The 16,177-nt window shown below is 39.5% G+C and overlaps 1 protein-coding gene across 4 annotated transcripts; it reads left to right on the top strand.

The window, feature by feature from the left end:
* Positions 1–1,970: 1,970 nt before the first annotated feature.
* LOC113006762 (phosphatidylinositol 3-kinase regulatory subunit gamma-like) lies at positions 1,971–15,542 on the top strand. 4 transcript variants are annotated; one of them, XM_080290203.1, is made up of 12 exons: positions 1,971–3,215; positions 6,348–7,097; positions 9,544–9,684; positions 9,797–9,902; positions 10,036–10,134; positions 10,794–10,974; positions 11,149–11,274; positions 11,357–11,499; positions 11,603–11,779; positions 12,831–12,902; positions 13,125–13,286; positions 13,407–15,542. In XM_080290203.1, the coding sequence occupies exons 2-12, from the start codon at positions 6,845–6,847 to the stop codon at positions 13,558–13,560; spliced, it is 1,614 nt and encodes a 537-aa protein (XP_080146329.1). In that variant the 5' UTR covers positions 1,971–3,215; positions 6,348–6,844; the 3' UTR covers positions 13,561–15,542. The 4 variants fall into 4 exon arrangements, with proteins under 4 accessions (XP_080146329.1, XP_025998714.1, XP_025998712.1 ...); XM_026142929.2 differs by having other exon boundaries at positions 1,975–3,215; positions 11,152–11,274; positions 13,371–15,542; XM_026142927.2 differs by having other exon boundaries at positions 1,976–3,215; positions 13,371–15,542.
* The last annotated feature ends 635 nt before the right edge of the window (positions 15,543–16,177 follow it).

The raw sequence follows: 16,177 nt of genomic DNA, 5'->3' as shown, positions 1-16,177 counted from the left end.
GGACTAATCCGTTTGAACAGTTTTTTAAAAAGCTGATATTAGATGGTATCAATTTAAAAATTCTAGGTGACATCCTTTTTGAGTTGAGTTTGCAAGATTTTTTTTTGGAAAAACTTGACTTCTGACCTGGACCTTGAGGTCAAGGAATCCAAACTGGGAGCTTGGGAAAGGGGTCTGGTAACTGATAACCCTGCCTCCCATTCTACATTTAGAAATTCTGGGAACCACAAGTTACCCTCCAGTCTGAGTGTGACGCGTTCCACTGTGATAATGTGGTACTTTGAGGTATTTAAGATATGATGGAACACAATAGTTCTGTATGCAAGGAGAAGGATTTTAATTTCAATTCTTGGTATAATATAGACCCAATAAAGAGAAGATGATATTTGAGGATTAGGGTCTCTCTCTGTAATCCTTGTTAGTACTCCTGATTGTCTCATCTGACTTCATAGATAAAAACATACAGTGCTTTCTGATAACATTACCAAAGGGAAGCACGCATAGCCTAAAAAGTCTTGGTCCTAGTGCAGAACCCTGTGGAACTCCATGACTAACTTCTGTGTGAGATTTCTCATTTATATGGAAAAATTGGAATCTATGAGATAGACGATGATTCAAATTCATTCAGTGTATTTCCTTTAACTAGCAAACTCGTGCAGTATGCACACATGTTGGTTCAGTGCTCAACTGAACTTTTTGTGGGATCTGTATAAAGTATTTGTATACACAGTATAGATGATGGCATTCACAGTGCCCTAAGCAATGTTTCATCACGATTGCTCCAATTGTGTAGGAGAAGATGGGGGAACATACATAAGCTAAGATCATTATAGTGTGATGATTATGTCAAAGGTGTATTCTAGTCTCTGTATTAAAATGTTGTGATCAGCATTATTTAATAATGAGGCCTAGCAATACAAGCACCTGAGGAGATAAAGACTGTATATTTCACTCTTAAGCAGTCTTGCTCATTGATTTGTAAGATTGAGTCTACATACCCGGACAATCAGCAGTTACGCCTCTTCCGCAGCACAAGGCAGTCAGCTGAGTGAGGTTTAATCTTGTGTTTAATCGTCTTTCATTTCAGACCGCTCTCTCACTTTCCATGTAGGCGCCATGAGGGCTGTGGCCAGACGTTGAGTCTAACCAGGTCACTGGAGCTGCCGGAGGCTGCAGATAAATATTCATGAAAACCTGTTAACTCTTTCCATCTAAACACCGGGTTATTTCACTGCCTATTTTCCAATGTTTTCCTTTTTCTAACAAATGCCTCATTTTCCCTCTCAGCTAGATAGCCAGCTGTGTAAGCAATCGCCTGTCACAACTAAAAACAGCAAGCCTTAATAACCTTCCCCCTCACCCTTCAAACTTCAGTCCAGTGCTGCTCATCCCCCTTTTATGCTTGCTCCCTCTTTCTCAGCCTTGCATGTCCTTCACTCCCCTTACCCCTCTTTATTACCTCTTTCTTCAACTTCCTTTTACTTCTTCAGATTACTCTTCTGTCTGTCTTTCTTTTTTTATCTGTCCTCATCCCACTTTTAAAGTTGGATAAGAATTCACAACTGAAATGAATACAACCCTGCACAGGCAGACCAGAGCACATCACAGTAAATAATACCTGCCATGTGTAAAGAGGAAAATGCTTTTCAGACCTTTTGCATGCATCGAATCTGATGCCTATTACTGACTGCATAAAAGGGCGATAAGCAAGATAAATAATGAACATATTAGATAAATGCATCTTTAAAAATGGTTGATATTATTAAGGAAATCATATTTTCCAAATAAACAGAAAAAAGGCAAATACATCACACCCCTTTCTAACTACCAAACAATGTTTGAGTTTATGAAGTCTAAATAATAATATTTATGATATGAATATTTCTGTTTCCTGCTTTTAATAATGAGCACAAATTCATCTAGAACAAGGAACTGTCCCAACTCTGTTGAATGTGCTAGAAATGCAGTAGTAGTGTAATTTAAGACATATTAGAGAGATGACTGAGCATCAGTCATACCACAAATGTAAATAGGGCACAATTGCAGATGATCTTTATTTTTTTTCCCCCCTCAGCACTCAATTTGTTTAATTTTTAATGCATGGACCTGATTTGCTGCATTGCTGCTTATATATAAGTTTCATCAACACCATGTGCAAACTGTAGGTAGAAGCAAAATGCTTTAAAAGGCAAATACAAAAATTCTAGAGAGAACATGAATCTGTTTTCCCCATTACTGTAACTGTGCTGGCTGGGACATCACGAGGGCACTTGGGTGGTGGAGGTGAGGGGAGGGGGGTTGTTTTGTCTATAGTGCCGTAACATTTTTTTTTTTATAACCAGTTACTTCCACACCACTTCTTTCATTATGCTGATCCGTGAAGTGGAAAGTAACGCTGGCGGAGTTGAGAGGTCAGGGACTCCTGCTGCCTAGATACATACAGTCTAATATTAGAACATTTCCTTGATTTGTTAGCAGCATCTCTGTTGTCTGCTGAGCACATGGCAACAAGCCGACCAATTGGATTTCAGGAGAATACTAAGCCCCTCGCTCTGTGTAGCAACAGTGGCATCCTTCCCTTATTTATTTATATATGAGTTTTTTCTCCCACCGACTCATTCTCATGCTTCTGTCCCCCCAGTGTGCAGCCACACCGCGCTGTCAAACTGTGCAAAAGAGTTACAGTGCTGCTCTTTTAGTTTTGCTTTTTCTGTTAGCAGCATAAGCTCTGAAATGTACATTGTACATTTAGGCTTTTCATATTTGTTTATATTTTTATAGACACTTTCCCCCCCCTCTCTTTCCTCACTGCACCCCACTGATCAGTGGAGTTTTTCCTGCGCTCTGCACGTGAAAGTAAAATCAAACTGGGGGAATGTCTCAAGAAGGCTTCATTTTTTAAGAGGACATGTTTTAGTGAAGAGGAGAGGAAAAACGCAGAGGAATGACAGCGTGGGAAAAAGATGGCACTCAGAGGGGACCATTAACTACCAAATGGAGAGGATCTTTAAAAGATGGAGGACATAGGAGGAGAAGCTGTACGGGATAGGATGAGTTGGAGGGGGATGGAGGGACAGAGAATGGCGTGAGGACCGAGGACAGTGGTTGGTTTGATCTGAGCCACGTGTGCGTCCAGCCACGTCTCTTCGCTGCTTCGTGGATACCGATGAAACACTGGTTTCCCATGTCGCCCGGTCCCTTCTGTCTGAGCCCAGGTAGGTGCGTACTCTCCTGTACATCCAAGTTTGATAATGATCTTTCATTTTTTCAGGTTCTCTGGACGTTAGTTCTACCAGAAGCTGCCATTTTGAAAGTTCTGTTAACGTTTAGCCTTCACGTCTCTTCGTTGTCGAAGCTCTGGTACAGGATGAGAAGCTTGAAGGCGTTGAAGAAAAAAAATGGCGTATATTAGCTGTTTCGTTTTTGTTGTGGGGTTCAACATTCATTGATAAGACACTAAAAACACAAGCTAAGCTGCAAAATGACCCCTCCCCCAAATTAAAATAAAACCAAAAAACTACCAAAACCAAACCGGTAACATATGATCAGTTTCTCCAGTACTATCTGAGAGACGTTGGACTGATTACCAACTGTCGCAGACTACGTGAAAGTATGAGACGTTGTGTAATGCAACATATTTGTGAGACCAAACTGGCCACTGTCAGTGGCGTTTCAAGTGGCGTAAATGATAAGGTCACGACTGAAAGATTGCTAGTTTTTCAGATAGGACATTTTTCTGACTTGCAAACCAAAAAAATGGTTATGGTACAGCTGTGCCATCCCAGATGGATTGGGTCCGGAAAGTATTAAAACATGACAAAACTGGCTGGATGCAATAATGACACTTTTGTAAGTTTGGGCAAAATCATGTTTAGTATCTCATCTCAACTGGAAATCGACAAAATGTACGGTGAACATCAATCCATGATGGTTGCGTACCGCGTAAAACGCCATTTTCAATGGTCTGAAAATCTGTAATGTCTGTAATGTTGCATAACTTGGACACATTACATTTGACAATTTAGTAACTACATATGCTTTTTTCCCCTGTTCTAAGTAATCTCAAAAACTAAATTTGACATAACAAAAAATCAGTATATATATTTAAAATCTGGTCAAATGAGAAGTATCACTCTTCTCATTTTACCACATTCATAACTACTAAGGTTTTGTTAGTATAATAAATTAAATGAAGCTGATTTGTTTTTCAGTTGCAGCGTACAATGACAGCAACTGCAATCTCTTCATTGTCAAAGACGTTATTCATCACAACATGATGTGCCACATTTGCAAACAAATTCAATTCTTAATTCAAAGATAAACACAAGAGGTCAACTATGTGGTATTGTCACATTAGTTCCCTTAAATAAGGTCTTGTAAAAGAACACAACTGTAGGCAGCCTTATCAGTATTTTCACAAATGAGCTACTTTTACATATGAAGATCTGTTACATAAATGGTTGAATATTTGATATAATATTAATGTTTTTTAATTGGATGTATTTTTAAATCTCACCAGGTATCTCTTGAATAATTCAGGGTGATACCATTTAGTGCTGAGGATTTCACGCTGCCTTGTATTTTAGCAATAAAATTTTTTTAAAAACTATTTTTTAAAATACACGCTGGTGTTTTTATATGATAGTACGTCTGTAAAAACGAGTGTGTCAGAAATTGTTGCAATTGTCTAACGAGCTTTTCAAGTCAAAATACTTCATCACAATGAAAAAAATTAATAAATTTTAAAAAATGCAAGATATACTTTATAACCCCACGGGACCTCTGCCCCTTATTTTATGGTTATTTATGATTTGACTTACTTTTCTCGATTCCACTGGTCTGTGTATGTGTCTCTGTGCATGAGAGAAACACACTAGTGTTGACTGATACATTACATTTGCATTCATTTCATTCAATGAATGCGTAGCAAAAATCTGCAAATAACGCATCGTTTTTACCCAAGTCCTAACAAGTACAGCCCCAAACGTCAACCTGGGGAATTTGCCCTCAGTAATGTAGGCAGCTTTTCAGGATTTGTCTGTGGAAATAATGTTATGCGATTCGTGGTCAATTTACCATTTTCTTGTAAACCTAGAGGATTTTTTTAAATCAGAAGTTTCATTATTGATGAATGTGTTAAGATTGAGTATTTCTACTTACATTGTTTCTAACATACAATAATTCAAGGGACAGATGTTGTAAGTTAACATCTGCGAGTTAAAAAATAAACGATAAATCTGCACATAAAAATGTTAGAGATGAACATTTAGCCTGGTTTTCACATGCTGCATCACATTTCAAGCCCTCACAGCTGATATGTGTACATCTGACTCATCAGATGACGCACTGAACACTTCATATGTAAGTAATGGGTTTTTCCAAACGTTAAAAGAATTAGTGGCATTTTTTAAGAGCACAGTTTCGCAGTACTGCCAAACACAGCTCAAATTTCTCTCAACGATGTGCAGGACGTGTTTACACTGAGAGGTCTAGCAGTGACAAAAGGCTACCAAATATCATTTCATGCCAGTGAAATTCAGCCAGTTGTATTAATAACAGGTCCAAAAACCACTGGCTTTGCCAATAGTTGCAGTAAATGCCACACTTTTGACTGCATTTACCAGTAAAATAATTGACGACGCTTATTTTTTTACCTGCTCACACCACATTTGAAGCAATGCTACTCTCACCAAAGCCTTGATGCTTGCTGTCCCGACCTGAGCAGAGCGGAGCAAGCGACAACGAAAGTGTGAGACGGAGCAAAATTAGTCACAGTATTCCTTCTTCTTACGAATTTCTTGAAAACAAACCAAGCAAAAAACAAACAAACAAACAAACAAACAAACAAAAAAAGATATAAGGCTGCAAACAAACCCCACAAAAACTAAATACTGCAGCAAATTTAAGATAGCAACGATTTTGACTGAAGCATCTTCTGCAAATGTGTACAAATCTCAAAATTTGAAAACTGCAAACCTTCCAATGAACATCTAAGGCTGTCTGTTTGATATTCACTGTGTCACTGCCATAGTGACTCCCAGTGACCTGGGAGGTGATGTCCCAGATCCAGTTAATAAATCTGAATTTGATCATTCACAAAAAGTTAAATAAGTCTCCTTTCCCTGCCATGCACAGTACAAATTACTTGTTGTTGCACTGCTGTTGGTTGCAGAAACAAGTTCTTAGTTTAATGCACACTGGCCCAGGAAATCTGGAAAGTTTCCCTCTTACCGATCCATAGAAAAAATGTAAGCTATACAGGTGTATAGCTTACAGGATAGTTATGAAGTAATGTGTATAAGGATTTTGGTCAGAATAACTGAAAATTTGTGCCTTTTCTAATTTAGGTTTCCTGAGATGAGATGATGCACGGGTCCTCGAAGCACAAATTGGGCAGTTTTTCCTCAGCCTGCTGTTCTTTAGCAGTTTACAGCTTAGCTACTAGTGTTGAGGTATATAAGAAGCACTCATATCGGTAGAGTGTGATTGTTCTCCATTGCGCCCAGATATGAACCCCTTTGAGCAAACAGCGACGGAGCACAAGAGCACCTGAATAAGGAAAACTCCACTGATTATAAGGAAGTGAAAACTGGATCTATTGGCAGTGCCATCAATCTACTATATGATATGCTTAAAACCAAGACTCAAGGTGAGGAACATGCTCTACCTCCACAACACTGGGCAGCCATGAACTCTGCACTGCCACCCTCTCTCTTCTCAGCCATGAGTATAACTGTAAGCTGATAGTATGTGATCAACCACACTGTGGGGCCGACATCCTGCTGCTTCACCTTCTCAATAAATCCTAGCTGCACAACAACAATACTAAGTTAGCGCTTTCAAAATGGCAGATCAGAATTTACAGCACAGCACAGAGGACGACAACCTTCAGCCAGCTGATTACCCAACGTCATCACTAGCATCGCTACATCTCAGGGATGAGGCTGTCGTCACAAATGAGAACACCAACCAAATCGGGGATAATCCTGAGACCGGTTCAGTATGTCCTGTGGTGATGTCATCAATGTTTAACCAATCACGACAGCAGGGAGACATATCCATGGCTATCATGCCTGAGTCTCACCCAGCAGATCAAGGTAAGATTAAAACATAAAACATAAAAATGTTTTATAATGTCAAAAATCAATTTGACAGTAATATAATTTTTTATGAATGTAGCAATTATACAAAAAAGATGACAGAATGATCAAGAAACGACAACAACAAAAAAGAACAGACATGCTGGGTTCTCTTCTTTTTGGGGTAACAAACAAAACCACTTCTGTGAAAATGACCAAATTAAAAAAATATTTTGGCACAGAAGGAATCAGGAGGCTCGAAGGATAGAAGACGAGGACTGTCATTTCTGTTGACCGGCCACTTTGTTATGTGAAAAAAGTGCATTTAAGGTAAATCTTCAACATTAAGTTTTCTCGTAGTCAAAGGAGCTTGCAAAGAAAAGCGTCTGGACTTCTTTAGGTTGCTTGAAGACGTCCAGAAAACAGCTTAAACAACCGGAGTATCAATGTGTATAACCATCACTCTATGTGATAGGTTATACTGGCTAAGTTTCGCTAATGAAACTATGACACAAATGTAAAGTTTAAAAACCAACCAAACAAAGACAGACAGGTTAAATATTTTTGTCAGGTCTGAGGCTTTCATGCGGTTAGCTAATGTTGACGCTATGAGGGCTCAAAGATGCTGAAAAAAGTTGGGGATTAAAAAGTGCTTATGTTTGACCCAAACATATGGACTTTTATTAGCTTGTAAATATTTTCATGGGTACATTACACAATAAAAGATAATTATTAGGAGCCAGTGGACAGAGGCTGAAACACTTTCATCTTAAGGAAGCTTGGAGGCTGTTGAAACACTATCAAACCAAATATTAAGATTAGTTTGCAACATGTGGGGCATGTCTCCAAAGGTTGATTCTGTTCATCTGGATATAGCGTTTTCAGTAGGAGAAACGTTTCATCACTCATACAAATCGCTTATTCAGTCCCAGCTGACTGCAGATTTCCCCAATCTTATAAACATGAGGGAATGGTTTAAAAAGGAACCAGCAGATGGCAGAATTTACCCTTCGATGCGCTAAGACCGAGTGACATGGTGCTCTGTTTTGCTTCTGCTGAACTCCAAAAATACTACAAATAGTATTTCAAGTTCTACACACAGTTGTTTAGGGAAGTTGGCACACCCAGGTCAGTGGACCTTCAAAGGTGCAGAAATGCTACAGTGCCTTTATTTAAAAAACAAAACATGCATTTCAGAAGTGTAAAAAAGCCAGCAGCACTTTTAGCCCAGAAGACCAGTTGACTTTTAACTGGAATCAGGTAAAGAGAAGAAGCATTCTCCTGGCAATCCTTCCAAACAAACTTGTGTTTTTGCCTTTTCTGCGAGCACTGAGCAGTCTGACCTTGGGCGAATTTGCTGGGATGTCTCCTCCTAAGAAGATTGTGGTACTGCGTCAACACACTCGAACGCGCCAAACCAGCAAGCTATCAAAACGTCTGCTTTTATAGAGGCGCTCGCACTCATTGATGATCACTTAATCAAGTGCATCTGATTAGCAGCACCTAGCTGCCAATTACCCTCTTAATTCCTATGGCAGCAGTAAAGGTGGGCTTAGTTTTTCACGCTATGACACAACACCATTGCTATAGTTTTTTTTAAACATTACAAGCTACACCACGTTGAGGAGGAAAATAAAGCAAAGAAACCTAAAGTTAATGAATCTACCATCTACTATCCAGCTTTTTTTTAGTTGAACAGCTTTTATTAGGTTTTTATACAAGGCAAGTTTTGACAGAGCTTCACTGTGTGTAGACCCTGGGTTAATGAGTTGACGACCTTTCTAATTTTACAACAGTATAAGTATGATTCCCCCAACACACAGCTCTTTCTGGAGCAACGATTTCAAGCATCTCCAGGCATGCCTTCACAAGTGGTGAGGGGACGATTTATGTCAACTGCTTAGAGCACACCTCTTATTGCACTCAGTGCTCGTGTTGCATGTGTGTGTGTGTTTACATGCTGGGAAACACAAAGAATTCCCACATAAATGTAATGATTGCCGAATATGCCTGACAGACGGGGTCTCACGTTTCCCTGCTATCCTAATGTAACACTGACACAACCACACACGGCGGGGTAAAAATCACAAGCAGCCACAGTGGAGCATCAGCTCTGGATCTTCAGGCCAACATTGCATCTCGCTGTAGACAGCTGTTGTTTGTTAGGCGAGGCAAGGCGAGGTCGGGCACTAAGCAGCGACGAGTCTAGCCGAGTGTGCCTGAGCGAGGAGTGCCAGTTCTGGTATTTTAGGCAGTCAGACACTGTCACCTGTCAGCGAACTAGTCTAGACACGGTCTCCCACGTGGTGCGAGAATAAGCTACACAACGATATCAACCTCTCAGCAGCTAGTCAGGAGGACGGCAGTGTGTGCAGAACGGCCGCAGAGCGCAGATCGCCAGATACAGACTGATGTGAACAGGCAGGGAGGGTAACGCTGGGTTGTTTTACGGTTGATGTTTCAGAGTTCTTGGAAAGTGAAATGGGCCAAAGTGAAAGTGAGGCGCAGTCCGACACCCTGGCAGCGTTCTTGCAGGACCTTTCCTCTCATGATCATAATGATGGTACGTCTCTTCCAGGAAAAACCAACAGCAGCAAGGAAGGAGGTGCGCTCCAATATATTTGCAACGGACTGTTTACTCCTTAGCAGTTTTGTTTCAAATTAAGGTAAAATGTTTTATCCTACTTAAAAATGTAACTGCATTTTTTTCTATTCAGAAATATATCCAGAGAACAAAATATACAAAGCTATGGCAGAATGTGACTGCGGCGCTGATGACCACCAGCTTTTTGAAGCAGAGTGGTACTGGGGCAACATCTCAAGGTACTTTATATTTCTATCACTTTTTCTTTCTTTCAGCCAACACCACTGTTACAGCATATCTAATTTTATTGACGTTGTCTTCCTCCGACCGTTATAATTAACAGAAACCTTCATGTCCATTTGATTTGTTCAGAGAGGAAGTAAACGAGATGATGAGAAACACTCCTGATGGTACATTCCTGGTTCGAGATGCTTCCAGTAGGATTAAAGGAGAATACACGCTGACATTAAGGTAACTACTAGAAGATTAGTGACAAGTATGCATATGGCTACACTTTCATAAAGTGTATCAAACACAACTAGTTAAAGACTGTACTAGGTTTTATAAGTTTTATTGCTGCATTGCAACCAGTCATCAGTAGTCTGTATGTGAAAACAAAGTTAACCCCAAATTAAATATATATATTGTAGTCAAAGGCTAGTTATTATTTCCTGGTCTCGGAGTCTAAGTTTAGTTTTACTGGTTTTAAAGTGTAACTTTATACGTTTTGTGGTTTCGCTCTAATTTTAGCGGAATTGGGACAGACCAGGTTTCAGATATAAAGCTTTGTTGATTAGAGTTTGGCGTAGACTCCAATGTTCAGCAACATAACACCCTGTCCCCACAAGATGTGTTTCACGAGTGTTTTTCCAGTCATCCATCTTACATTTGGATGAAAGAACACACACACACACACACACACACACACACACACACACACACACACACACACACACACACACACACACACACACATTTTAGAGATCTAAAAGTCTCCTGTCAGGAAAAGCGAGAGTGACTAAACAGAACCAGGAGAGGCTCCAATGGGGAACAAAGCTCCCTACTTGCTAGCCTAAAATGACAAGAAGTACCATGTTATTTATGGGACAACTATCCTTTGACTTTTGCAGAAAAGACGCTTCAAACAGACTAATTAAAATCTTCCATAATGGCGGCAAGTACGGCTTCTCTGAGCCACTGGCTTTTTCCTCTGTAGCGGATCTGATCCAGTATTACCAGAAGAAGTCACTGGCCCAGTACAACTCTAAACTGGATACACGGTTACTCTATCCAATATCCAGAAACCAGCAGGTAAACTTTTTGGGGCAATTTAACTGTGAACTTTTGTTTTCTTACATTACAACAACATCGCAACAAGACGTAATCAACTGAAGACTTTTACCACATGGTCTGTTACTGGTATTGGAACAAAACCGCCGTGCTAATGTCCAGACTAAATCCTTTTTTACTGTTTTGTGCATATAGCAGCAGGTTGTGATGGAAGCTGACATTGATGCAGCTGGAGAACAGCTAAGGATATTTCAGGATCAATACAAAGAAAAAAGCAAAGAGTATGACCGCCTATTCGAGGAGCTGAATCTGACCTCCCAGGTACATGATCTTAATCCTTTCTTTTCAGAGCCCTTTCCTTTAAAGACTTAAAAACAAACGGTTTGTTTTCTCTTCTTCCTAGGAACTGCAGAGCAAGCGAACTGCCATTGAAGCTTTCAGCGAAATCATTCGGATCTTTGAGGAGGAATGTGAAACCCAAGAGCGCTACAGCAAGGAATACATCGACATGTTCCTCACATTAGACAGCAGTACAGAATCCGAGAAGTACGTTCACAAAGCACCTGGTTTTCCACTTTTTGTTTAAAAACAAGTTGAATTAATAATAGTTGCTAGATTAGTTGAGTAATTCCTTCATTTTTACTTTCAGAATTCAAAACAATTCAGATGAACTACAGTCGAGGGTGGAAGAGATCCACAGCAGCAAGAAGAAGTTAGAGGAGGAACTGAGGAACAAGGCACTGGTTCACATGGAGGTCGACAGGAAAATGAACAAACTGAAGCCTGACCTTGTGGAGCTCCGGAAGCTCAGAGATCAATACCTGGTGTAAGTTCAACCCTTCACTGTCCCATGTTTAGGGTTGTTGTACAGTGGTTCCAATTTAGGTCCCAAAATTTCCAAAATAACAAGAGATCGGTATCAGCATGGGCCAAACTATGACTTTAAACATTGGTGTCAGGGCTGGATTTTACAATCAGTGCGTCAGTGAAGCAAGGACTGAAAGACAAAACACAGTGTGTCCTGCACAGCGTCACAGCTACTGGAAGATGCGTGTTGTGACTTCACAGTCAAACGAGTATCTCAATCTGATTCTTACATTTCATCACATACCAATAACACAGCTGCGTTATAAACATAGAAAATAAATCAGCTGTTCTCCATGTTGTCACAGCTGTGCAGCTCGACTATGCTTGGTATGGAGCTTTATCATAAGCCTGATTGGTAGTGCGTGTCTTTCTAGCCAACTGTTGCCCTTTCACACGAAGTAAACCTGAACAAGTATCAATATAGTTAGCCTAAAGCACAACTGTAAATGTACTTAATTTACTGGGCAGTACAAAAAACAAACAAACATGTAAATACTGTATCTCTCTTTTTACTGTGTAACCCTTTGATCGATGTCATTGATCTGGATTGGATTTCTAGCATATAGGTGAAATAATCTCCTTTTTAAACTTTAAAGTGACATTAGTGAATCAATAATCATCCACTAATACAAAGTGTGTGCTTCTTTGTAATAAGTGCTTATACTTTTAGCACTTTAAGTATATTTTGATGCTTAAAGATTTGCACTATTACTTAACCAGTGGTCGCAATCCTTCTTTAAGTAAAGGGACTGAACACTTAAAGAGTAAAGTCAATGTTCTACAGCGGCACTTTTTATGAATACCATCCGTATTAGGCGAAAGTGATGCCAGTGAGTCTGAAAATCATAGCTAATGTTTTCTACACCAATTTACTGCTCTGTATTGATTTGGATTTTCTGATCAAATAGCCTGATTACTCATTGGTGTTCCTTTAAAAAAAAAAAAAAATCCTGGAAATTACCCTGATATACATGTAACAGCACTCCAACTGTTTTTTGTCCATGTTTCAGTTGGCTAACTCAACAAGGCACCAGGCAGAGCCAGATAAATGACTGGCTCGGTATTAGGAGTGAAGAAGAAGAGTAAGTATCCTTTTTCTCTTGGCCTGTGGCCACATTAGTCAAATCTTTTGGAGTAAAATGTCACAAAGGCATGTTCACTGACAACACACATACTGTATATGTGGCTCATCATGCCACCCATGTTGCTATTTTTGGTTCATATGATCGATACTAACACCAACACTCAACAAAACTGAGCACAACTGCTTCAAATCATCATACCGCTCCCTCTCCACCGGCTAGCCCATACACCCTAGCAGATGATACCCACCAGGAGGAGAGGAGCTGGTACGTTGGTGCTATGAGACGAAAGGAGGCGGAGGAGCTGCTGAGAGGGAAGAGAGATGGGACATTCTTAATCAGAGACAGCCAGACTCGGAGAGGCTCCTTTGCCTGCTCTGTCGTGTGAGTGTTTTAGGTACTTAATGTTTGGATGCTCTGTAGATAAATCCCGTAGATACCAAATAATCAGTTTCCTCTCTCATACAGTGTGGACGGGGAAGTGAAACACTGTGTAATTTACAGGACGTCCACGGGATACGGCTTCGCTGAGCCCTACAACCTGTACTCATCACTGAGAGAGCTCGTCCTTCACTACCGTCACACATCCTTGATCCAGCACAACCAGCAGCTGAATGTAACCCTGGCCTGGCCCGCTCTCAGCCAGCAGCCCAGCTGAGACACACCAGCACACACCCAGTAACAGTACTGTGGACACACCCGAACAGACACTATTACCAGGCTCAAAACAGCATACCGGTTAGTGTCATCACCGCACTAAAATATTCAGTGCTAAAATTGGATAATAATCTAAACATTGCTTTTATGCCAAACAAAAGTCATTTTATTACTCTTTTGTTATTATTATAATTTCTGTGTTTAAAAAGCCAATTTACTTTTCATCACCAGCTAAAGTTTGCCAGAAGCTTTTGCAGAAGTCAGCAGTAAATATTCAACTAAACTGTCCTAGTACAGAATTCAGCCTCACTAGTTTCCCCAAAGTGTTGCAAAAAGCTGTGCAGTGAATTGGATTCTGAATACAACACTTCCATTAAAAGAGTAACTAAAGCAAAGGCACAAAATATTTAGGAAAACACAAATAACAAAATTTGTCATTGCAATGTTGATTTCAATTATTCTTTAGTCCTGAAGCTAAAACAATCCAGCACAAGTTTCTGTATTTTTTTCTAGACGCAAGCACTATTTTAATGAAGAAGCCAAATATAAAATAGCTTCACCGCTATCAAGTTTTTGTATTTATAGTTGGCCACTCCTGACCTCTACCACACTTGTTTTAACTTCTTTGAACAAAAACAAACCAGTGTGCATTTCTTAAATTGATTTCTTAAGCTTCGTAATCATCTAACAAATGCATAGAAACAGTGAAGCAACAACAATATGAACAGAAAAAAAGCCCAGTATGGGACAGAACCACCCTGCATTGCTGGCTATGGTTATTTTAAGGCCAGAGCAAACACACAAACACTTTCAAAATAAGATAGCCTGAATACACACAGAGGATTGGATTCCTGTATTTTAAGACTTCTCTAGTTCAACTTCACATTTAGATGATATTGATATTTTCATTTTCTGATAAGGAGCAGCACATTTGGATCAAAAAGTTTTTGAAATACCAGGTGTTGGGTGTAAGTGTGTGGGGTGTTAGAACTAATGGAGCAAGAGGTTGAAAGGCTAGTCTAACTGCTTTAATGGTGACTGATCTGGTCACATTTGAGGCTTCTTAGGCACAAACATGACATTACAAAACTACATTAAGTTGTAGTTATGAAAACTAACCTTAATAAGGGTCAGTAAGGAATTTGACAGGATTTGGACCTGCTCAGTGAGAAATCTAAATTTAACAGTCATTTGGTTTGAAGTGATTTTGGTTGGAGTCCAGGAGATTTGTTAATTCAATTCAGTTCTATTTTATTTATTACAACAACAGTCGCCTCAAGGCGCTTTATATTGTAAGGTAGATCCTACAATAATACATACAGAGAAAAACCCAAGATATCATATGACTCCCTATGAGCAAGCACTTTGGTGACAGTGGGAAGGAAAAACTCCCTTTTAACAGGAAGAAACCGAGCGGCAGAACCAGGCTCAGGGAGGGGCGGGGCCATCTGCTGTGACTGGTTGGGGAGAGTGAAGGAAGATGGGATAAAAAACAAAGTTAAGAAGTCTGATGTGAGGTGCCCTTACAAGGTTATACTACAGGACTTCCAGGTTCATAGCAAACTGTAGAATAGTGCCTTTAAGTGCTTCTTTCCAACCAACAGACAACAACAGTCTGATGAACCAAACAGATAGACAAACCAATCTCTAGTTGAATATCTTATAACAAGGTAGTTGCTACTTCCCCAAATGCATGGCGTCTGATTATCAAAACAAAGGTTAATGATTTTAATGATTTTAGCCATGACCCTGGTGGCTACAAACTGTCAACAAAAGACACAAGGAAAAAGAAGCAGGTATGATTGGTTTGTGAAAGCAGTGTGTGTGTTGTGGCGTTTTTTAAAGGCTTTATATTGAGTTTAGATTTTAAATTTTCTACTTTTTTGGATTGAGAATGATAAAAAAAAAATAAGGGGGATTGGTACCCACTAACAAATTTCGGTTATATCAACACCCCTAGCACATAACATAGAGACTTACAACTGACCAAACAGCTGTAACAATTTTTATCATTACTGCTAGAATTTTGCAGGCATATTCGCTAGCTAGGTATTAACTAATAATGTAAAGATTCCAACTATGGGGACCAAAAACTGTATGTTACAATTAAATTAGATAGGTAATGATTTTTAGTTTTTTGAACCACACCAGCAGACCATACCTGAGAAGTTTTTTTTTCCTCTTAAGTGTAAATGAGATATATACACGGTAGAAAATTGTGTCTATATTGATAAAAGTATCATTTAAAATTAAAACTGTTTACATTTCAGATCTATCCAGGTATGTGTATCCCTGGATAAGTAGCAGGTTTGTAACCCAGGGACTTCTTTGATTGTGCAATTTTTGAGCAGAGATGAAGTGGTGCTTGTGGATATCATCGATTAAACTATTTTTATAGAGGAGAACACAGCAGTGAATAAACCTTGGTCTGCCCATGAATTAAGAAACAATTAAACATATATAAAGATATGAAGAGTTAATTTTACATATCGTGACCTGTATATATTTTTTCTTGTGTCATCGGGTCACATTAAAATGCACTTCTCTCTTTATGGTCACACGTTCTTGATTGTCATTGCGTATGTACACTTGAAGTTAAATGTCAGACTGTTTATTGC

The sequence above is a fragment of the Astatotilapia calliptera genome, chromosome 15, assembly GCF_964374335.1.
Source record: "Astatotilapia calliptera chromosome 15, fAstCal68.1, whole genome shotgun sequence".
Classification (NCBI taxonomy): Eukaryota; Metazoa; Chordata; class Actinopteri; order Cichliformes; family Cichlidae; genus Astatotilapia; species Astatotilapia calliptera.
The sequence above is the reverse complement of the archived record's forward strand: the minus strand, read 5'-3'. Positions and strand labels throughout refer to the sequence as shown.